The 22,386-nt window shown below is 39.4% G+C and overlaps 2 protein-coding genes across 4 annotated transcripts; one reads left to right on the forward strand and one right to left on the reverse strand.

Moving 5' to 3' along the window:
* The first annotated feature begins 309 nt into the window (after positions 1 to 309).
* On the forward strand, positions 310 to 4,264 carry LOC133723764 (ammonium transporter 3 member 1-like). The gene is made up of 3 exons (XM_062150631.1): positions 310 to 1,361; positions 2,512 to 2,797; positions 3,633 to 4,264. The coding sequence occupies exons 1-3, from the start codon at positions 729 to 731 to the stop codon at positions 4,139 to 4,141; spliced, it is 1,428 nt and encodes a 475-aa protein (XP_062006615.1). The 5' UTR covers positions 310 to 728; the 3' UTR covers positions 4,142 to 4,264.
* Positions 4,265 to 13,221: 8,957 nt separating this feature from the next.
* LOC133721289 (probable LRR receptor-like serine/threonine-protein kinase At5g63710) lies at positions 13,222 to 22,097 on the reverse strand. Of its 3 annotated transcripts, none has more exons than XM_062147861.1 (12): positions 21,954 to 22,097; positions 20,444 to 20,620; positions 20,046 to 20,178; positions 19,842 to 19,913; positions 18,271 to 18,414; positions 17,950 to 18,021; positions 17,761 to 17,826; positions 16,434 to 16,501; positions 16,200 to 16,343; positions 15,535 to 15,876; positions 14,473 to 14,867; positions 13,222 to 13,749 (listed from the first exon to the last, which is right to left on the reverse strand). In XM_062147861.1, the coding sequence occupies exons 2-12, from the start codon at positions 20,550 to 20,552 to the stop codon at positions 13,438 to 13,440; spliced, it is 1,857 nt and encodes a 618-aa protein (XP_062003845.1). In that variant the 5' UTR covers positions 20,553 to 20,620; positions 21,954 to 22,097; the 3' UTR covers positions 13,222 to 13,437. The 3 variants fall into 3 exon arrangements, with proteins under 3 accessions (XP_062003845.1, XP_062003844.1, XP_062003846.1); XM_062147860.1 differs by having other exon boundaries at positions 16,431 to 16,501; XM_062147862.1 differs by lacking the exon at positions 13,222 to 13,749 and adding an exon at positions 13,819 to 14,058 and having other exon boundaries at positions 16,431 to 16,501.
* Positions 22,098 to 22,386: the final 289 nt, after the last annotated feature.

The following is a 22,386-nucleotide window of genomic DNA, read 5'->3' on the forward strand; positions in this document are numbered from 1 at the left end:
ACCACATACAGTAGCAAAGGAATTACTGAATGGACCAACTCTAACAATGACCACCAAGAAAAGAAAAACTCAATTACAGGAAACTGTTTTAGATGTCGTCAGATAGTTGATAATGAAAAGTTCTTGAACATTGTACAGTGGTCTAACATGATGCTTGATTTATACGTTCTGCATGACACAAGAACGTGGCAGGCAAGTTTGGTTCCTTCTGCGCGTGGAGGTCAGACCTCCGCCGACATCTCTCTTTCAGACCAGTAATAGAAAATTAATAATGAATATTCTCAGCTGTCAGCTTATGAATCCCTCAACCACGATCACATTCTTCTAATCTTCTCCCTCTTCTTCTACAAAAGTACAACTAAACCTGAGGAAAGATTCACGGCCTGGAATCAGGAATACGGAATATTAATTAATTAATATATATAGCCATTTTGCATCTCCGCTAACTCAAACTCCATTTTTCCTCGTCATATTCCATTTAGTCAATCACACCCGTTAATACGTCGACAAAAGCCGCTCTCCATGTCTTAATTGCCAGCGTTTTAATCCCTATGATCACACATCCTAGCTCCAAAAGTCCAAATACTAATCAATCTTCTCCATTGACCCTCATCTCCAGTCCTCCACCTACCATTTTCACATATATACCTCTTATCTTCCCTTTACTTCTACCGTTAGTTTTCGCGTTCAGTAGCAGAATCAGGATTTGAAACTAGAGAATATATCAGATGGCGGCGTACGACGCAACTGGCGGAGCGAACCCGGTCTGGCTGAACAAAGGTGACAACGCATGGCAGATGACCTCCGCCACGCTGGTGGGTCTCCAGAGCGTGCCGGGGCTCGTCATCCTCTACGGGAGCATAGTGAAGAAGAAGTGGGCGGTAAACTCCGCTTTCATGGCCCTCTACGCCTTCGCCGCCGTCGTGATCTGCTGGGTGACGTGGGCCTACAAGATGTCGTTCGGGGAGAAGCTGCTGCCGTTTTGGGGCAAGGCCGGGCCTGCCTTAGGGCAGAAGTTTCTGCTCAAGCAGGCTGCCATCCCCGCCTCCGCACACTACCACGCCAACGGCGATCTCGAGACTGCCATGGCCACGCCGTGGTACCCTATGGCTAGCATGGTGTACTTTCACTGCATGTTTGCGGCCATAACACCGATACTGTTGGCAGGGTCGGTGCTGGGGAGAATGAACTTCAAGGCGTGGATGATGTTCGTGCCTCTGTGGCTGACCTTCTCGTACACTGTCGGTGCGTTTAGCATGTGGGGCGGAGGGTTTTTATTTCATTGGGGAGTTATGGACTACGCCGGCGGGTACGTCATTCATCTTTCTTCAGGGACCGCTGGTTTCATCACTGCTTACTGGGTACGTTAACATTCATGCTAGTTGTTGTTTTTTTTTTTCCTCCTCTCTGAAGATATTAAATGGAGTAATTTGGCATCAAAACGATTTTATAAGATTCTGTTTACAACAAGACCTATGGGTCCATTGCATTAATTTGATTTTGACATTGGGTGACTTTATAATTTCTTGTTATGTAAAGACAGACATGTCTTTTACCTCTAGCGTCTTTCATTGTAAAGACTAAAACACATAATGCCAGTTAGGTCATACACTCTCTTTCAAAATATTTGAATTTTAGCCATATTATCTTTTCGAGATCGTTTTATAAGATTCTGTTTACAACAATACCTATGGGTCCATTGCATTTGATTTTGGCATTGGGCCGGTGACTTTTATAATTTCTTGTTATGTAAGACAAGACATGTCTTTACCTCTAGTGTCTTTCATTGTAAAGACTAAAACACATAATGCCAGTTAGGTCATATACTCTCTTTCAAAATATTTGAATTTTAGCCATATTATCTTTTCGAGATCGTTTTATCTCAATAATATAGAATTTGACTTATACATTTTTCTAAGAAGAAACGTGTCCATTCATGCACTGAACGATCGAAACCCAAAATAATTACATTTCCCCATCGTCAACCTAGGAAAGTTAATCTCTTGTTTTTCTAGATTCAATCTCTTGGTATAAAGCTTTTCATTAATCTCAATAATAATGATTGGTAATTTAACACATACATGCCAAACTGTTTAGCTAAGAGAATATTCATGCATATATTAGGTTTAGGAGAATTCTTCTTCCAATTGTTTAATTTCCAGTTAATCTGGAGTATTCTTCTCTTGGATTTTAATTGGTTGGTACATATGCTAACTGGTACGGAACCAAGATATATACCCCAGTTGGTTTAAACGACAGCTACAACAAATAATACTTAATATTTACTTATCAATCTATAAAATTTGACAAACTTTAAATATGATATTGTGTTGGACAAAGCCTCGATGTCTTTAGTTCGTTCAGTCAGTCTCATGGCTACAAGTCCAATTTTTATTATCAGCTGAAAATGACTCATATATTTTAGTATGAATTTGAACTCAAAATTAAACAAATAAATAAAACGAAATCTGAATATAATTTAATGATATGCTGACGTTGATCGAGTTTCAGGTAGGACCTAGGGTGAAGAAGGACAGGGAGAGATTCCCACCAAACAACGTGCTGCTGACTTTGGCGGGAGCAGGGTTGCTGTGGATGGGATGGGCCGGTTTCAACGGCGGAGATCCGTATGCGGCCAACATAACCGCCTCCATGGCTGTCCTCAACACTAACATCTGCGCCGCCACGAGTCTCGTGGTGTGGACGGCGCTGGATGTCCTCTTCTTCAACAAGCCCTCCGTCATCGGAGCAGTCCAGGGAATGATTACCGGCCTCGTCGTCATTACTCCCGCTGCAGGTACTTAGCTCTTTTACTTTTATCCTCCATTATGAATTTAGGGTTGGCTTTAGCGTAGAGACTCGTTATAATGTGAATTCAGGAGTTAACTCGAAGTTTATGAGCAACATAAACAATCGGTTCGTATCAAATAACAGTTCATCAAATATACTAAATATTTCTACATTATTATTTACCGGCTGGGTTGTTTGGTTTATATATCACGTCATGTGGAAGTACTCCTTCTCAAGTTGCATTTTTTCATCTCCTTGAGAATCTTAGACCCTGACATTGAGTCACTGAAAGATACGTGAAGTTGTGAACACAAACCTTAAGTTGAGGCTGTTGAGCAATGTCAATCATTGAGACTAACAAATTTTATAATTTAATTGTCAGAAAAACGCGTCCCTTTGCTGTATTAGATGGGTCAAATGTTGTTATTATGTAGAAAAGAAGAAAAGGAAAAATATTTTTGGGTCCCTTTCCATTAATTAATTTGTCTACACTTCTCTTATTTTTGCTCTTAATATATAATTGATAGGATGTGGGTGTCCATTAGAAAAAATTTCTGTACGTTATTAGAGTTAACGTACATGTTCGTCCATGTGATATGAGAATCGATGTACTTTGACTATGAAACTCATCAACATTTTTCAATATTAAAGTGTAATGTATATCGACTAATATTCTATTTTAATTAAAAGAAAGTGTAAAGTGAAAAACACTATAAACTTAAACGATAAAGCTAGTAATGCAAGAAGCTAGTGGCCTGTCGCACAATCCATTTTATAATATCTAACTATGTAATTGCATAGACTGATGGTACGTGTATTGTGTAATTTCGTGAATGAATTAGGTCTTGTACAAGGATGGGCAGCAATCGTGATGGGAGTATTGGCTGGTAGCGTGCCATGGTTCACCATGATGATCGTAGACAAAAGGTGGAGACTCTTAACCGCAGTTGACGACACCCTCGGCGTCGTCCATACCCACGCAGTGGCCGGATTCCTAGGCGGCATATTGACCGGCATCTTTGCCGAGCCCCAACTTTGTGCGCTCTTCTTGCCAGCCACGAACTCTCGCGGGGTAGCCTACGGGGGCATCCAAGTGTTCAAACAAATCGTAGCCGCCCTGTTCATCATCGGATGGAACATCGTGGTGACCTCAATCATTTGTGTGGCAATTCGGTTTGTGGTTCCTCTACGCATGCCGGAGGAGCAGTTGTTGATTGGAGATGACGCAGTGCATGGGGAAGAGGCCTACGCTTTGTGGGGTGATGGGGAGCTGTATGATGAAACTAAGCATGATAAACATTACTCGGAAAATGGTAAGTTTGCATCCAGTGGCGCCACTCAGGCTGTCTAAGCTACCCTCCTACCAAAATATCATTGTGAATTTTATCGGTTACAGTTGTACGTGTATTGTCACCAAAACAATTACATGTCCTCATTTGTATGTATATTGCTATTTGGGTTTGCATTTGGCTTATCGATGATGCGAATGATTATTTCCTATCACATGGAAATGCTCAATGGCATATTTCATGAACGATCGATTGGTTGACATATAAACCATACTGCATGCCCAAACTCCAAGAGCCTTAAATCCTAAATTCGCGTCTAATTTACAGGACCCCTAATTTACCATACAGCCAATGCTCATATGAAACTGGAGATATATCTTGGCTCTTCCTCAAATGTATAGATGTTTTAGATTATATATGATGCAGAACATAACTCTACTTCTAATTTCATATTGGCTTGTTCTAAAAGATTGTTATGTTAAATCCTTTCTGAAACCCTAGAGAGAGAAACCCGTTCTGAAAGCCAAATCTTCTCTTCAGTCGTCATTTGTTCCTTGTCCGGCGGCCCTTCGAGTTAGCGCGGGCCTCTGGCCTTGTCGGCGCACAGTGGGTGCAGCCGGACGGGACATCTTCACCTTAGTTGCAATGGGTCCTTGATGGACAACGACGGGATTTCCCGAAATAAATCAAGTCAAAGTGGAGGAGTCCGAGAGGTTGTCGGCACCAGTTTTCTTTCATATGAGGTCATAGGGTTTTGCGGGGAGTCACGGTGGAGAGTCAGAGGATGGTGGATGGGGCTACGCGTCCTTGGTTGGATTCGCGGATTCCTTTTCTAGCCGCCGGATTGAATAAGATGGGGGTCTTTCTCTGATTTGTGTGCTGATCGGAGTGAGGGGTCTTGGCAGACGGGATTTGGAGGTGACAGATTAGAGATTCTTCTTACCTTGTTGGATCTAAGCACCACATGTTGGATGGCGTTCAGGTGACAGCGGACAGTAGCAGGTGTCACGGACACGTTCTCGAGTAGGGCCGGAATTTTTTTCGCTTCCCTCAAATCCGTGATGGCGCCTTGCTGCCCCCTATATGACAACAAGACCAGCCTAGCACACCTCAAAGTAAAATGTGCTTAACACTCAAGTGTTTCGCTGCCACCCAACACTCAAAGTGGACACCAATGTTTGTATGAATGTTTCAATGAACAAGACACACGAAATACGGGGAAACCCCAACCCTTTATTAACTCACACTTAACAAAAGGAACTCGTGTTGGATCTCCACAATACACTCCCTATTGGATGTGTTTAGAGTCTCAACACACTTGGCTATTTATAGAGGGCAGCCAACCCTCGGAAGTTGACGTACAACCCCAACTTCCCTAGGTACGTGTGTCGAGCACCCCACGTTTTTCTCTTACGGTTGACAACCCCCAACCGCCTAGGGATAAGATCGCTTAACTAGTCGATCTTGTGGTTGACAACCCCAACCACCTAGGTTTATCCAAAGGGGAGTTACTCAAGGCAACCTCCTCAAACTTCCTTTGGATAGGAGCTAATAACCTATGCTAACCGCCGCTTGCATCGCCCTTGCATCAGCTTGCTTGGTCGCGCACTTGCAGCTTGCTTGTGTGCTTGTTAGCATGCCATCCTCGCCCCTCGCTGTGCGCTGCCCTTGGCAGTCCCTCACACAGGCCATGCATTGCCTACTCTCAATGCATGGGCTTGCCATTAGTGCTTAGCGAGGTTAACCCTCGAGTCTCCCTCCTTGCCTGCTGACAGGCCAATGTTGGCTTTGCCCACTGCCTGCATGCTTGGCTAGCGAGGCTTGCACACTCGAACACTGGACTTCATTGCCTTGTCTTCCTTGGACAACCCTTGCTGCCCTTCGACAATCGAGGTAGGTGCAAGACATGCCTTAACCTCAATGCTTTCACCCCTTGCACCTTCAAGGGTGTGACAGCAGGTGTGATAGAGGTGGTGTGGTAGCGGCAATGATTCAGGCGGGAGAGTGTTAGCTAGGATCCGTTTGTCTTATGGGCTAGACTCTTACATGTTTTATGGGTCATTATTGTGTTGTGGGCTTATTACACTTTATGACCATCTTATATAGCTACTGAGATGTACGTACTGCAAGACTATCATTGAAGAATATTGAAGTTTTCATTTACTTATTTTCTTTAGTTTCCTTTAGCTTCCTTCTTTTACGATGTCATTTTCCGGTTACGATCTCGGGGATCGTAACAGAGAGTGGTGTTAGGCTCCTTGCAGCTTTCTTCCTGGGCTTGGTGATTGGGCCTGGGCCTTTACCCTAGGCTCTTTTTGTTTTAAGCTTAATTGCTTTTATTTTTGTATTTTAATTTTAGGTGTCTGTGGGCCATTAAGTAGTTGCTATCTTTTTTGGATAGAACACTAGAATGAGGTGAGGTTTATCCTGGTCTGCGCACCTTGAGTGTCGTGTTTGGCCTAGGATGGGAGCAAGTTTCTTGCATCGTCAAATGGTCGCAACCTCCTAGTAGCAAGATGAAACTAAGTGTCACTGACGTTAGTTTTCAGTGGCAGCATAGTGGGAAAGCTGATTTTATTAGTGTATTATGGCTCCACGTGAGCATCATCTTTCTGATATGTCGCCAAAATTGTAAAGCAAATGGAGTAGCCAATCGTGCACTCTTTGCTCAGTGGTGCGTATTAGAATACACAGGATTAGTGGAGACTCTTGATATTATTTCAAGATATTCTCTCCTAACTTATTATCAAATGGCGTTTAGGCACTATGTCCCTCCTTGAATTCTATGGTTTCATGAATGGTTAAGGCTTAAGGGCAGCCGTTTTAGCCCTACCTAAAAAAAATAAAATAAAAAATAGAAAAAAAGATTGTTATGTTCGATAATTGATACTATTGATTTCCAATCTAACAGCCCATATGAACTGATGCTGCAACCTCAATCATAGGGACTAGGGGATCATGAAGAATTGAATCCCAATAGAATATTACAGTTGATTCAACCAAATTATCAAGATAATTAAGCAACTGCAGTCTATTAACAAATGAACATAATCCACAGTTATAATAGCAAATTACCAAAAACTACAAAACTAGCATAACAGTCCTTTGCCCAAAACTGAAAGGGCATATTTCCTTACGGTTATCCAAACATGTACTTTCTGCTATGTCACTGCTATGTTAAAGCAAATGGAGTAGCTAATTGTGCACTCTTTGCTAGTTGGTGCTTGTTAGAATACAAGTCTCCTGTAGAGATTTCTGATATTATTTTGGAAAATACTCTAGATGCTTATTGTAATCAGGGTTTAGGCTCAATGTCCCCCCTTGTATTCAACAGTTTTATTAATCAAGGCTTGAGGGCAGCCGCATCAGCCCTTTATTCAAAAAAAAAAAAAACATGTGGCAGTGGCAAGCTTATAAATGTAAATTTTAATATTAATTTGATGTGGGCATGAACCTAAATAGACCGCATGGTCTTTAAGTCCCCTTACTTTGCGCATGAATATTCGGCTGGGGCAATCTTGGTAAATTACTGAATTACTGTAAGCTAAAATCACAACCTTGTTGGTAAATTACTGGTGGAAATTTACAAATTAGTACTAAATCTTTGATCAGATCAAAAAAAAATTACCACCACCAAAACAAATTCACATAAATCCCAAACACCAAAACAAAATCTTTTGCAATGACTAAGCAGATCCTATGAAACATATTGGCTAGCACTTGATGATAATACCATGAACAAAATAAGGCAAATTCGGATAACATGCAACACAATCCATTATCAAGTCGATAGAAATGAAATGAAATTTCAAAAAACATACCTCATATAATTAAATTTATAAACCAAACTTCATATCTAAGTGAAAATTCCAAATTCGTCAACCTTAGCTAATTTCGATCTAGATATGGATCTCAATCTGAATATGGACCTCTTCATTCCCTACATCTCTTCCTCTTTCTGACTCCATATTTGGTTGTCATATATTTTTCTCTATTGTATATGAGACATTTTCATCAATATAAAAATAAAAAAACATTTCTCGGTAGGTTTCACTTATCCACATGAATTGTCAAAGTGCATCACAAGAAGAAAGTCTTCAGTACATTTGTCATGTCACTTGAATAGTAGCACAGACCAAATAAGAACATTAGCAGTCAGTGGGGGCGGTTTTGGTATTTTGTAGAGGATAAGTAGGGCAATTTTGAAAACACAAAAATTGGTGGGTTTTAATTGGCAGCCGCACCATCCACGTGGCACAGTTTCCGTATTGAAGACTTTCTCCATCGCAAGGGAATAGGATCTTAGGGAATAGGATCTTTGGGTTTTGCACTAGAGAATAGTTAGGTAGTTAGGCTGTAATTTTTGGTAATGTAACACTGTGTTACCTTACTGTTTAATTGCTCTTGTTATAAATGTTACTTGATGATCGAGGATGTCAAACTGTAAGGATAGAAGATGTTGACACCTCCAATGCTACATTTCTACCATGCTTGAGAGATTGATGATACTTATTGCAAGGTCTAGCAATTCCATATAGTTGTTTAACCTAGCATTGCAAGAGCTCCACACTTATATGCGGGGGAAAAAGCAAAAGAAGTGCTCGGAACCAAAGTTTATTGGGAAAATTTCACAAACAGTACACCAAATAAAGACCACTAATAATTTTTATACATAAACTTCTAAACCGATCATTTTGGTACACGAAATCTGAAACCCGACCCACTATCCATACACGACGTTAATGACGTCGTGAGAACCTCTGCCACCTGGCATAATTTGAGGGGTAAATTGGTCTCTCCCTCTCTCTTGCTCTGGCCACCCATCTCTCTCTCTCTCTCTCTCTCTCTCTCTCTCTCGCTCTCTCACTCACCCATATCTTACGCTGTCCGCCTTCTCCTCCACCTACCACGACTACATCTCCACCATCTGCTCTACCGTCAACGTCATCGCGGTCTCCGTCGAGTGCGGCCTCTTCCCGACCCGGCCCATACCCACTTGCTACGAGGACTCCTGGGCCTCTCTCCAATGGGTCGCCAAGCATGCGAACGGAACCAGGCCGGATCAATGGCTAAACGAGTATGCCGACTTGAACCGCGTCTTCGTCAGCGGCGACAGCACGGGAGGGACCGACAATGAGATGTGGCTTTACATAAACAAGGAGAATGGAGGGTTGCAAGATAGGAGGCCGGTTCAGGTGTGAGAAGGTGTTGGTGTTTGGTGGCGGAAAAAGACCATTTGAATGGAGTGGGGAGGAAATATGTGGAGGAGTTGAAGAAGAGTGGTGGAAGAGTCGGGGATTGGGGGCTTAGGGTTGTGAGGAGCGGAAGAGGCGGTGGTTTAGGGGTTTTGAGAGTTCTGGGTGTACTGAACTTGGAAGGCTGAGGCTGAGCTTTCGAGTTCGATTTTCGAGACGAAGCGGTGGAAGAAGAAGAATTGGGTTTCTTTCTAGGAGCCATGAATTGGAAGCAGGATTTGAAAGGTGGAAACCCTAATTAAACCCCCAAATTTGAAGTGGATTAGAAGAGATGAGATTGGGGAAAGGAGAGAGATTGATGAGTCTTGTTCGAATGAAGTGGAATGGGTTGTGGTGGAATTAGAAGTGGGATTGAGTTTGATGGGTGTGGATTTGGAAGGTGGAGGAGATGCGGTGGTCGCCGGAGAGTTTTCTGGGTTTGGGAGTGTGGAGAGAGAGAGAGAGAGAGAGTCAGAGAGAGAAGATCCTTTTTCTTTTTTTTTCTTTTTTTTTTTTGACCAAAATGAAGAGTTAGAGTGAGAGAATACTAAATTACCCCTTGATAAATGAAAAATTACATAAAGTTAACGGCGTCATTAACGTCGTGTATGGATAGTTGGTCGGGTTTCATATTTCGTATACCAAAATGATCGGTTTAGAAGTTTATGTATAAAAATTATTAGTGGCATTTATTTGGTGTACTGTTTGTGAAATTTTCCCAAGTTTATTTGCATTTGCTAATTTCAAACTGATTTAAATCCCAAGTTTGCATTTGCTAAATTTTCCCAAGTTTACTTGACATGAACAAGGCTTATGACCGTGTGGACTGGCATTTTCTGGAAGCGGTTCTCCTCAAAATGGGCTTCCATCGAAACTGGGTCAGGTTAGTTATGTCCTGTGTTACATCTGTTTCATTGGCTATCCTTGTTAATGGTGCTCCGGGTCGAAAATTCAAACCATCTCGTGGACTAAGACAGGGAGACCCTCTGTCCCCGTTCCTGTTCTTATTTATTAATGATGTGTTGTCCACTATGATAAGGAAGATTTGTGAGGCTAATCTCCTGGATGCGGTCAAATTGAATTCCGATGGACCGTTGGTTACTCACCTTTTCTTTGCGGATGATTCGATCTTTTTCCTCAAGGCCACTTTGTATAATTGTGAGGTTCTATCAGATACTTTACATCACTACTGTTCAGCCTCAGGTCAATCCATCAATACACAGAAGTCCTCTTTATTTTTCAGCCCCAACACTCCCCCTGAAATTGTTAATCTCATCAGTATGGTTTTGGGTATGAAACCCGTTCTTAATCCGGGTTTATACCTTGGGCTGCCTACAATTTGGGGCCGCTCAAAGGTGTCAGCTCTTGCCTATGTCAAGGAAAACATTGAAAAGAAGATCTCTGGATGGAATGCTTCAACTCTCTCCCAAGCTGGAAAAGAAATCATGATCAAATCAGTGGCCATGGCAATCCCTGCCTACCCAATGTCAGTTTTCAAATTCCCTACTACTCTTTGCAACCAAATCAATTCCGCTTTTGCAAACTTTTGGTGGGGTAATGATACTTCTTCGGGCATCCACTGGAAGAATTGGTCCTCCCTTGGTCTCCCAAAATCTGATGGTGGTTTAGGTTTTAGAAGCATTGAGACTTTCAATCTGGCCCTTCTAGCAAAACAGGGTTGGAGAATCCTGTCTAATCTCAATGCGCTTTGGGTCCGTGTCCTGAAGCACCGTTATTTTCCCTACTGCTCTTTCTTTGAAGCAACTAGAGGATCTTCCCCCTCATGGGCATGGTCTAGTCTGTTGGAAGGCCGGTCTATTCTCACTTCTGGGTGCATTTGGCAGGTTGGCTCTGGCTCCTCCATTAACTTTTGGCGAGATAACTGGATCCCCAGATTCCCTTCCCTCAACCTCCAAGCCTTTATGCCCCATAATGCTCCGGATGTTCCAGTCACTGACTTCATTGACTTCAATACTCATGAATGGAATTTGGACTCAATCACACCTCACCTCCCCTCCGAGGCTATCAATGCTATAAGAGCTACCCCTTTTGGTGGCCCTGATGGATTGGATTCACTAATTTGGTCGGCAACCACTTCAGGCATGTACTCTGTGAGATCGGGATATGATACCAGGTTGAATGCCTCAGTCCCCCATCTCGCAGCTCACCCGCACCAATCGCATACCATTCACAAAAATATTTGGAAGTGGCTCTGGAAGGTAAAGATAACTCCACGCATCAAACATTTCATGTGGCGAGCTCTCTCAAATGCTTTGGCAACTAACAACAATAGACATCACAGACACCTGGCTTTGTCTCCAATCTGCACACTCTGTGAGTCGCACCCTGAATCTATTGAACATGTTCTGTTCCTATGCCCTTGGGCAATGAAGACATGGTTTTGTCACCCTCTTTCGTATAGGATAGATCCCCAATCCATCACATCCCTTGATCGGTGGATCTTTACTGTGTTTAATCTGAATGGGATTTCTTCCCCTGCTGATACGGTTTTCCAAACCCATGCTCTGTTCTTACTTTGGTTCATTTGGAAACACAGATGCCATTGTATCTTCAATTGTGGAGCTCCGTCCTCTATCTCTGTTGCCTCAAGAGCCTTTTCTGCTTCAACGGAATTTCTCATGATCCCTCAAAGGGTTCTCTCCCCCAACTTCATGAGGCCAACTCTTGATCTGGCACAACCTGCAAATTGGAAAGCTCCCGCCCCAGGCACACTGAAAATAAATACCGATGCCGCTTGGGATCCCATCTCTTTGGCTTGTGGGCTGGGAACCTTGCTACGGGATTCCAATGGAAACATTCTCGGAGGATCTTCCAAGTCAACTCATGCCTCCTCAGCTATTGCAGCTGAAGCCATGGCGATCAGACTCGGTCTTTCTCTTGCATCCTCTTTATCCCTTTCTTCTTTTCAGTTGGAATCTGACTCCTTGGTCTCGATTTCAACTTTTTTAAACCCCCTTTCGTCGATTGATTGGACTGCCATGCATGTTGTTGCGGATATTCGAGCATCGGCTAGTCGTTTCGATCGAGTTAACTGGCTTTGGACCAGTAGACATGCCAACGCTGCTGCAGATTTTGTCGCAGGGATGGCATCGCGCAGGGTGTGCCCGGCGGACTGGGTAACCAATCCCCCTCCCTCCCTTATGCGCATCTTACTTTTCGATGCAAGTGGACCTCCTCCTTGAGTCTTCTCGGAGCTTTTTTAATTTATGTTCTTTGCTTTCAGTTTTTTTTTTCTGTTTTTCTGGGTTTCTTTCCCCTTTGTATTCTCTGTTGTAACCAAAAAAAAAAAAAAAAACTGATTTAAATCCGTACGAGCTCTGTTTTTGCGCTTCCATGCTAATTTAAATTTTTCTTGTCGTACATTGCAACAGTACGACAATGCAACAGATTTGCTGATGGATTCAATGTCCATGACAGTACCCAGCTCAAATGAAAGCAAGCAAATTGGTGTTGCTGACTTGCTGCTGTCGCAAAATGCCACACCTCGATCAGCATTCGATATTTTTGCCACATCTCAGCATTGGATACTGGACATTCTCAGTCGCCATTTTCCCGACTTCCATCCTTCAGGTTCAGGAGAAAGAAGGTTCGACGGAAAGGAAATGGCCGAGTCATCTTTTGAGGTGGCAGAGTTTAGATAGCGGCAGGAATAGAACAATCTATAAAAGAGCCATTTCTGTGACCAAAACTAGATATAAACTGAAGCACATAGTTTCAGTATAGGCTTCAAAGGTCACAATTACACATTCAATACAAAATGACTGACACGCAAGAAGAAGATGAAGCACCTTAAATTTCCAACTCAAAACTGGATGAAAAACATACAGTATCTCGAAGACCACATACATATCCACCCACAAAAATGTGACAAGATGCAAACCAAAAGGTAATACAAGATGTAAAACTAATCTTCGGCTATATAAACATTACAAATTTCTTCCTCTATCGTCTTTGATCTTTCTCATAGGTATAGATACACACATATCTACTTATGATACTATAATTACAATTATTCGAGACATGCAGTAGAGGTTTGGGTTAATTTTCAATTGATGCATGTAGGAACAAAGCTATCTTTGCTTGGACACTGTACAGCTACTTAACTATCTTGCCTTGGACAGCTGTATAGCTACTTGATCATGTGTAGTCTCCTCAGCCCAAGCAAACTGGTGCGACAAGAGTGAGAATTCACGACTCCTTACATCTTCAAGTTGCTCCCACTCAGCCCATCTCTCTGCTAGATCCACTCCCTGCAGCAATCTAACCACTTCTGCCATTGTTGGACGGTCCTCAGGTGAGCTCTGGGTGCAGAGCAATGCAACCTGAATGACAGTACCAACTTCTTTTTCATCATAGGTCTTCATATTTCCATCCACAATGTCATCAAGTCTATTTTCTCTCAGCAGCTTCTTGATCTGTCAACATCATAATCTCATCATTTTAAGTTTTTAACACATCGAATAGATAGCAGAAAATTACATTGCGGATTAGAAAATAAATCATGAGAAAGTTCTATGGGAGTGAAATTTTTTTCCAGGGTCCAAACTATCAAGAGAAACATTGGAACCCCAAATTGGATTGAAATCACAGGAGACAAATTTATGAAGGGGCTGAAAATACCAAATAGAAAAGGGATAGTCCAGGAGCACTATTCTACATCTGTGTTCAAACATGGCAATCAGTGGTCTTGTGAGTTGTGACTTCACCCTCCTCTCACCCTTGGCCTAAAGAAGAAAGTTTCGTTCACCCCATGATTACTAATACTAGTTATAAAATCAAGAAAAGCTCCGTGAAATATATATATATATATATATATATATATATATATATATATATATATATATATATATGTAATACAGATATTTATCACCATACAAGGGAGCGCATGTCTTCTAACAATGATATCAAAAGCATGTATTTCTATAATTAATTATTTGGTAGTTCATCAATTATGTATATCATTTATCAAGGAAACAAAAGAAGAAAGCACTTGAGTAATTAACTATCAGATAATTAAATGGATTTACAAAAGCTGGCTGAAACACTTGGAAGCCATTTAACATTTAATCACTTAACGCATCAAGTGTAGATAAGTTCTCAATGGTCCAGGAAGGCATAAAGGAATTTAGAAATCTTACATGGTCAAGCAGAAGAACATCCTCCTCTTCTTCAAGCCGAGCAAAATCTATAGCTCGCTGACCAGTGACAAGTTCGAGAAGTGTGATACCATATCCAAAAACATCAGTCTTTTCTGAAGATTTTCCAGTGGACAAATATTCAGGGGCAATATGACCCATGGTACCACGCACTTGAGTAGTAACATGAGTTGCTTTTGTATCGACCAGCTGTGCTAGCCCAAAATCTCCAAGAACAGGCTCAAAATAATCATCTAGAAGAATGTTTGCAGCCTTCAAGTCACGGTGTATAATCTTAGGATTGCAATACTCATGTAGATACTCCAAGCCATGGGCTGCACCAAAAGCAATGCGCTTCCTTGTTGGCCAGTCCAAGCCTTTCTCTCCTGGTTTCAGATCTAACACATGCAAGGAGAAAATGTTAATAATTGATATTAACCAGAGAAATATGAGATTCATTATCTGCCATTCCAAATATTCAATGTGATATTAGTCTTCGAATGAACAACTATAATATACCAATGATATAATCTAATATTAATTACATGATGTCCTTTGCATGGACATTTCATAAACAAAAAAAAATAAAGCTGCTAGTTCATGTCATAATATTCAGTAGCAAATTTAATCGACATGAAAATTAAACTATTTTGTTTTTGATAAAGGTTATCCAAATGGTTTAAAATATTTCTGCAGATTTTGTGATTCCTCATTAAAAACTGAAAATAGAAGACAAAATAGATCTAGAAACTGAAAATTCACTTTAAGTAGATACAAGAACCCTTAACCTGAATGATTTTTTAAGTGAAGCACCTTCACTAGACAGCACTAAAAAAATTCCCAAAAGCACAGTTATAAATATGTGCAAGCACATTCCAATTCTTCCTTTTTCTTAAAGAAAGCAAGCTAGTTCAACCTCTGACAACACGTCTAATTCTAAAAAATAAAAAAATAAAAAAATAATAATACGTTAAAATCAAGTACAAACTACAACATTAAACCATTGTTGATGAACAAGCTTGAGTTGGACACCAGTGAAAATGATCCATGCTTTTGGGAACATACCTCTCAAGCGATACGCAACACTCAGGTTTTTCATGAACGGATAAACAAGGACCCTCTCAGATGAAGTTGTACAAAAGCCAATCAACCGTAAAAGATTCCTATGAACTGCAACACTAATGAGTTGTACTTCTCTCAGGAATGCAGCCTCTCCACCAGGACTGTTATAGTCGGTAAGGCGTTTCACTGCAATTTTTACATTGTCTGAGAGAACACCTCTGTAAACTCTTCCAAAGCCTCCCTGTCCAATTATGTTACTCTCATCGAAATTATCTGTGGCAATTTGAATTTCACGCCAAGAAAATCTTCTCAATTGACCAAAGGAAATTTTACAGTCATCTTCACCTAAAATTGTTTAAAGAAAAAAGGAGAGACAACAGATGTTAGATTCACAAGATTTGTAATTAGTTGCAGAGCATCAAAAATTTGAAATTGTGCTGCATCTTAATGTTATGAATAGAAATACATAATAATTTCATCCTTGTGAACCATTGCATGCATATTTTATTTATAATCCTGCACATAAGAATTGATTTATTTCCTTGTGAAATGGAGGAGTTTGATCATAAGAAATTAAATAGGTTGAGATGGTTTAAACTATACATATTCATGACAATTCTCAATACATAAAGAGATGATCCTGAAAGTAAAATGTATGGAAAACTTACCCAAAACATCAACAAACACCTCATGCTTCAGACTGTGCATGTGATAATATCGATATCCAAAAATAGCCCCGATAAAAAGAAGTATTGTCACACCACAACTTGCCAAAGTTATAACTCTTCCAAGTTTTGATTTCTTGGTTGAAACTGCCAAAATTTAAAATATTCAGGTTTTGTTTACTAACATAAACATAATCGGTAAACTGACACAGTATTTTTGAACAAAGAATAAACCACCAAGTGAAGAGCCAGAAGCACAAGGCTGGTTCAAGCTAGAACCACAAGTAAGATGAGTTCCTGTAAAACTGAAAGGACAGCACTGTTATTAACAAGCCATTAGGCGTATTGAAAAGTTGCAAATTATAGAATGTTGAAATATGCTCAAGAAAACAGTTTAAAATAAGAGACAGTCCAAATTCAAGTCAAGCAAAATAGGAACTATAGGAATTATTATTTTATGATAACAGGAATACAAGTATCTCAAAACATGCTCTTTATACATCCAAAAATGAGCGACATGATTGAGGAACTGTTATAAGTAGTAGACATGAAGTTAAATCATATACCTCCAACTCACTCTTATAGAAGAACTAACATTTGTCTTTGAAAGACCAAAACATCATTTTATGATAAATACTTCTTTATCTTTAAAACTTATCTTTCACGATAAACTCTTTCAAGGGTGAAAGAAACTCTGGGAATATGTTCACCTAGAAATAGAAATTGCTTCTATACTGCTTTATATGCCTATTGGAAGCAGAAATATACTCATATAAACAAAACAACGAATTAGCCAGATGAAATACAAAGTTTCAAGTGGATCAGTCAGTTTGTGTGTGTGCATCCCGCCTATTGGTTTGTTAGTGTATCAACTTTCATTGTTGAGGTAATAGGTAAGTTGCCTCTGATCCAGCCACCTCTCCCCTACAAGGTCACACCTAACCTCAGTTCTTTATAGTTAAGAAGAGGGACTAAGGTGAAAATCATTGAGGCCCTAAGAGAAATTAGCACCTGGGCTTTCTATATACCAGAGCATATCAATATCTTCATAAAGGGAAACTTTTGGCAATTTGGCACTTTGATGTTACTCATAGCACTTTGGCAATTTGGCCCTCACATGACATCTTCATAAAGGGAAACTTTTAATCTTCAATGTTAGAGCATATCAATATCTGATAGCTTGAAACAGGTGAGAACTACACACTAAGAGATTCAAGGTGAAACTACTCCTTCCATTTATACTAAAGCTGCAGTATCAAAAATACCGGAGAAACTGGCATGAGTAGTTTGAATACTAAAGGTCCCCCTTTTGGGAAGATCCCTATTGTATAACCTTCCATATAGTTTTATCCAAAGAAGATTACAGAAAGACAGCCTTCTACAACACTACCTTCAACATGCGTACACAACCCGCTATAAGAACCTAAATGTAACGCATGTTATATGTAACTGGTCTCCATTTAACCCAGTAGATACAGTGAACATTCACCATTATCATCACAGTTTCCAATACATGGTTACAAGGGAAGAGAAAGGAAGTGAGTATCAAAGTTACGGAATTTACTTGAAAGTCGGAACCGTGAAGAGTTGCATTGGAATTTTTCCCGCTAAATCATTAGATGAAAGATCCCTGTCAAGTGATACACAAATACATTTATAAAATGGAGTTATTTTGCATAGCATGCAAACTGAATGGGCATGTGCTTAAATTAAAGCAATAAAACAAAGAACAGCATGAATAAGAATTGCTCACAATTCAGTCAACCCTGTGATATTAGAAAGTGAATCCGGAATATCACCAGAGATGTCATTACCCCTCAAAACCCTGAACCACAGGAGATAATCAATTTGTCATTTCTGTAGAACAAGGACAGTGAACAAATTTTGTTTTTAAGAATTTCTATTAAAAACAGTTGTGGATACTCAAATGGGTGGATCTCTCAGACACATAAGAAAATAGCATAATTGATTACTGTTGAACACCACAATTATTTAAAAGAAGTAGTAATACAAATATGTTTTACATAACAGAAGAATAAATTAATTCTTTTAAGAATGGAAAATGCAATCTTACAAGTGCTTTAGATTGGAAAGTTGACCCCATGTATTGGGTATAGGACCTCTGAAGTTATTATTTGCAAGGTTTAGATTCTGGAGATGTGTCAAGTTGGCAAGATAAACGGGTAACAGACCCATTAGACTATTATCCTGGAAGTCCCTGCCAAAACAAAAAAAAATTGTTTATCAAACTTCATGGCTATGGGTGCAAAAAATTTTCTTGGAAAATAAAAATTACAGGAATGATGTTATTATTCATCAATGATGGTGTTAGTACAAGGAGTTTTATAGTTAAGGTATTATTCTACTTTATACATGACTATAACTTGGTTTAATATATAAAAAGTTACAAGTATAAATCAAGAGATAGACCAATAAGGGTATAATATGAGTGAACCAAATCAGGGCCAACTCCTCCTTGGCCATTTGGTGGTTAGACTTCAACAAATAGAGTTTGTTTTGGAGGATAGTTAGGCAATCTTTGTTGCCTTAAAAGGGACTGACTGTTTGGGCTATGGTACCATCTAGCCTGTGCAAAGGTTCCAGAATGCGTTCACCAGAGGTTGTAAGGTGCATCTCTGTGCCTTTCCATTAGTGTTCAAACCAGGAGAACAAAAAAACAATCCTGTTTCTGGTGATTATTTCTAGGTTGCTGTCTCAACTGTCAGTTACTATTGAAGGAAGCCATTCATAGGTGTTCTCTTAATTATTCTTAAGGTAAATTTATTAAAGGTTGAACTGATTTCACTCTCTCAGTGTATTTCTGATAGTTATTCCAAAAGCTTGATTGTTCAGCAGAGCTTCTGAGTGAATTCAATAATATCATACCAAAGAACCTTACAAAAGAATCAGACATCAGAAGTCAACGGTAGCGATGTAGGGTAGATTCTGGCTCAAATGGAACCAATGCACCACATTAAAATTAGTGTAGCATGTATCTAGTATGGTCTAAGTCTACCTTTCTATAAACCAAATTTGAAGTAAAGATTGGTTTCTATTGAAAAATCAAGGAACCTCCCTAATGATTATGATTCTTTGTGAACTAGGTGCTGAAAATTCAATGACTGTGTTATTGTCTTAGAATCAATGCAAGCAGAAATTGTTAATAGGTGTTTCTATTTAGGAGCAACAAAAGGAAATCTAGGAAGTCGCTGCACAGATATATTCTCTGTTGAGAAACGTGGCTCAGATGCATGAGCTGAAGAAAATGAACTCGTGCAACAATGCAATGTGATTACTCATAGCATCATACTAGACACTATATTATACAACAGCCTATTTGGAAAGGACTGGTTACTATTAGAATTTGATACCGATTGTAGTGCAGATATCTCAAACTTTCAAAAACTGAAGGCTATGTATATAATATATGAAAAACAATTCCCAGATATTACATGTTCCTAAGAATCTAAGCACAAGCTAAATTCAGCATATAAAATATTTAAGGCTCCACTATTCAAGTCAGATTATTTCATTTCCAGAATTAAAAGACAAAAAATCCTACTCTTGCTTTATTTGATCAATATTACTTCAAGTTGATCCAAACACACAAAATGTGCACACTAATGCATTAAGAATATGACTTACAGGCTGGACAAAAATTTGAGTTTGATAATGGAAGGAGAAAGTGTTCCAGAAAATCCATTTGATGCCAGGCTCCTGCAAATTAGTATATTCACAAACTAAATGCAGTGGAGAGATGACGGATTTAAAAGAAAGCAGTAGTAATGGAAGGGGATAGAGATAACATTTGTATATGATCATAGCAATTAGATTCACTTAATCACTTACAGGGATATGACATTTCCATTTCTACAAGTGACATGAGACCAGCTAAAACATGGGCTCACAAGATGATTATTCCAATCAGTTATTCGGCCATTGGAATCATTCAGTGCATTAAGCAAATCGATTAATGCTTCACCTGAACAGTACCGTAAGTGAAGAACGCAACTGTTAAGCATATGCTACAACATTCATAAGATTTGAAATGCATTCTATATTATGAGTGGGCTTTCATGGCATTTATCAACTTAGATGCCATCTGTATAATCACTAATTTTTTTATATATGCTTAGCACTTCTTCATGTATATATATTAATACAGTGATAATGTCATGACCAACCTCATCTTGCGAACCAGCAATAATTATTGCTTAACAAATGTAATAGTTAATATGTTCCCGTACCTTCAACATCAGGCTCTGTAGATGCAAAACTGATTTTGAGCAAAATGAGTGCCATCAGCCAACTTATGATTGGCTTTAAAGGATGCCATCTAGAAGATGCTTCAGACATGTCAGGCTCTTCTATACCGAGGAATAAATATATAAAACCCAGGCACCTCTAGCCTCTTTTTGGCAAGACTACATTTGAAAAAGAAAATCACACATTTAGTAGCAGAAGAGATCCCAGCATAGAGAAAGAAAATACACATTTCTTTAGGTTACTCAGCTACAGAATGGATAGAAAATAAAAAGAGCATGGTTATGTTTCAGGGTAAAGTTACACCATCCACTTCGGAAGAACTAGATATAATAAAAGGGTTCATTCATGTAATACATCTTCCTGTGCATCTTGCTTTGCTTGTGCTGTCAACATACATAGTAGCAACTAGTATACAGCATAATCCATGGCAATGGTCTCATAGTGGTTCAGTATATTGTGTTACCTATCACATCAAAATGATCTCCAACACTTATGTTTCTCAATGAGGTCAACATAGACAAACTATTGAATTGAATGCTTTATGCACTTGGCTCAATATTAATCAAACACTGCCACTGCAAAACACCCAATGGTATACTTAGGCTTTGTATTATATACCATGTATTTTACATAGAGTCCTCTTTAGCAGGTTGTCTTGCTCTGTTGAATCCTGTATTAGTAGTTAGCCAAGTCGGCTAGCTGTTCCACAAGTTATTGGGGTTACCAAGGTATCAACAACTTCGCTTGCCTATTTAACCTATTTATAGCACTTTACCACAACTGATCATGCTACATACTATAGAATCTCGTCAGAATAGTTTCTTCATTGAATCCCATCAATGTTTAACTATTCAATTTCATTTAGCCGAGTGATTAAATTTGGTTCCTACTAGTTTCTTCATTGAATCCCATCAATGTTTAACTATTCAATTTCATTTAGCCGAGTGATTAAATTTGGTTCCTACTAGGCCAATCAGTTCAGTAGCCATAGCTAAGCAAACCATTGGTGTGTATTCAAGTCAGAAGAGTTACAAGTACTATCAAGTGTTCACATGAAAATATCTTATCACAGAGTTGATTAAACAGAAATTAACCATTCACTACCCATGACAGTAAGTAATAATCAATTAGAAACTCAAATACTTCTGCAAGATATAGTCAAATTATCAGTACACAAAAGAGTTGCACTGGAGACACTTGACAGTAGCTATAACTCTTTAAACCCTGGGATTAGCTCCTACTGGGATGAATGAAAATTGTCTTGCCTGAGAAAACCTTTTACAGCAACTCAACAGAGTAACTCTAGACACAGAAGATATCTATTTCATCTAATACAACATATATTGGAGATATAGTGCCAACATATAACCCAGATCATTGAAAGAACAAAAAGAAAACAGAATAACAAGAAGAAAAATGAAAAAGAAATTATTACAATATAAAAAGAAATGGAACATATATATAGAAAGTTGGAAGAGGACAAGAGCTCACTATTTTCAGCCATGGATGTTGCAACCCATCAGGAAACAAGATACAACAGCTGAAGAAGGAAGAGAAGTTAAATAATGTGATTTGCATCATGAGTGGTGAAGATATTTGAATTGAGTGATGGGTTAGTGCAAGGGTCCACAGAGCACTGAAAATTAGAAAGGGAAACAAAAAAGAGGAAGAAAAAGCAATTTTTGGAAGGCCAATGGGAGGGAATATGAGATGAGATACTTGTGTTGAGTGTGTGGAATAAAGAATGAGAATCCCACTAATTGTTGGGACACTAGGTTGATGACACAATCATTATTCTAAATAGTATAATTATTTTACATTTATCTTTTTAAGTTCTTGTTCATGGATCATGGATGTGCACCATGAGAACATATATGGGAATGTCAACTGTTTTTATGGATCAGTGAGGGTGGAATTTGGTCGT

Source organism: Rosa rugosa, chromosome 7 (assembly GCF_958449725.1).
Source record: "Rosa rugosa chromosome 7, drRosRugo1.1, whole genome shotgun sequence".
NCBI lineage: Eukaryota > Viridiplantae > Streptophyta > Magnoliopsida > Rosales > Rosaceae > Rosa > Rosa rugosa.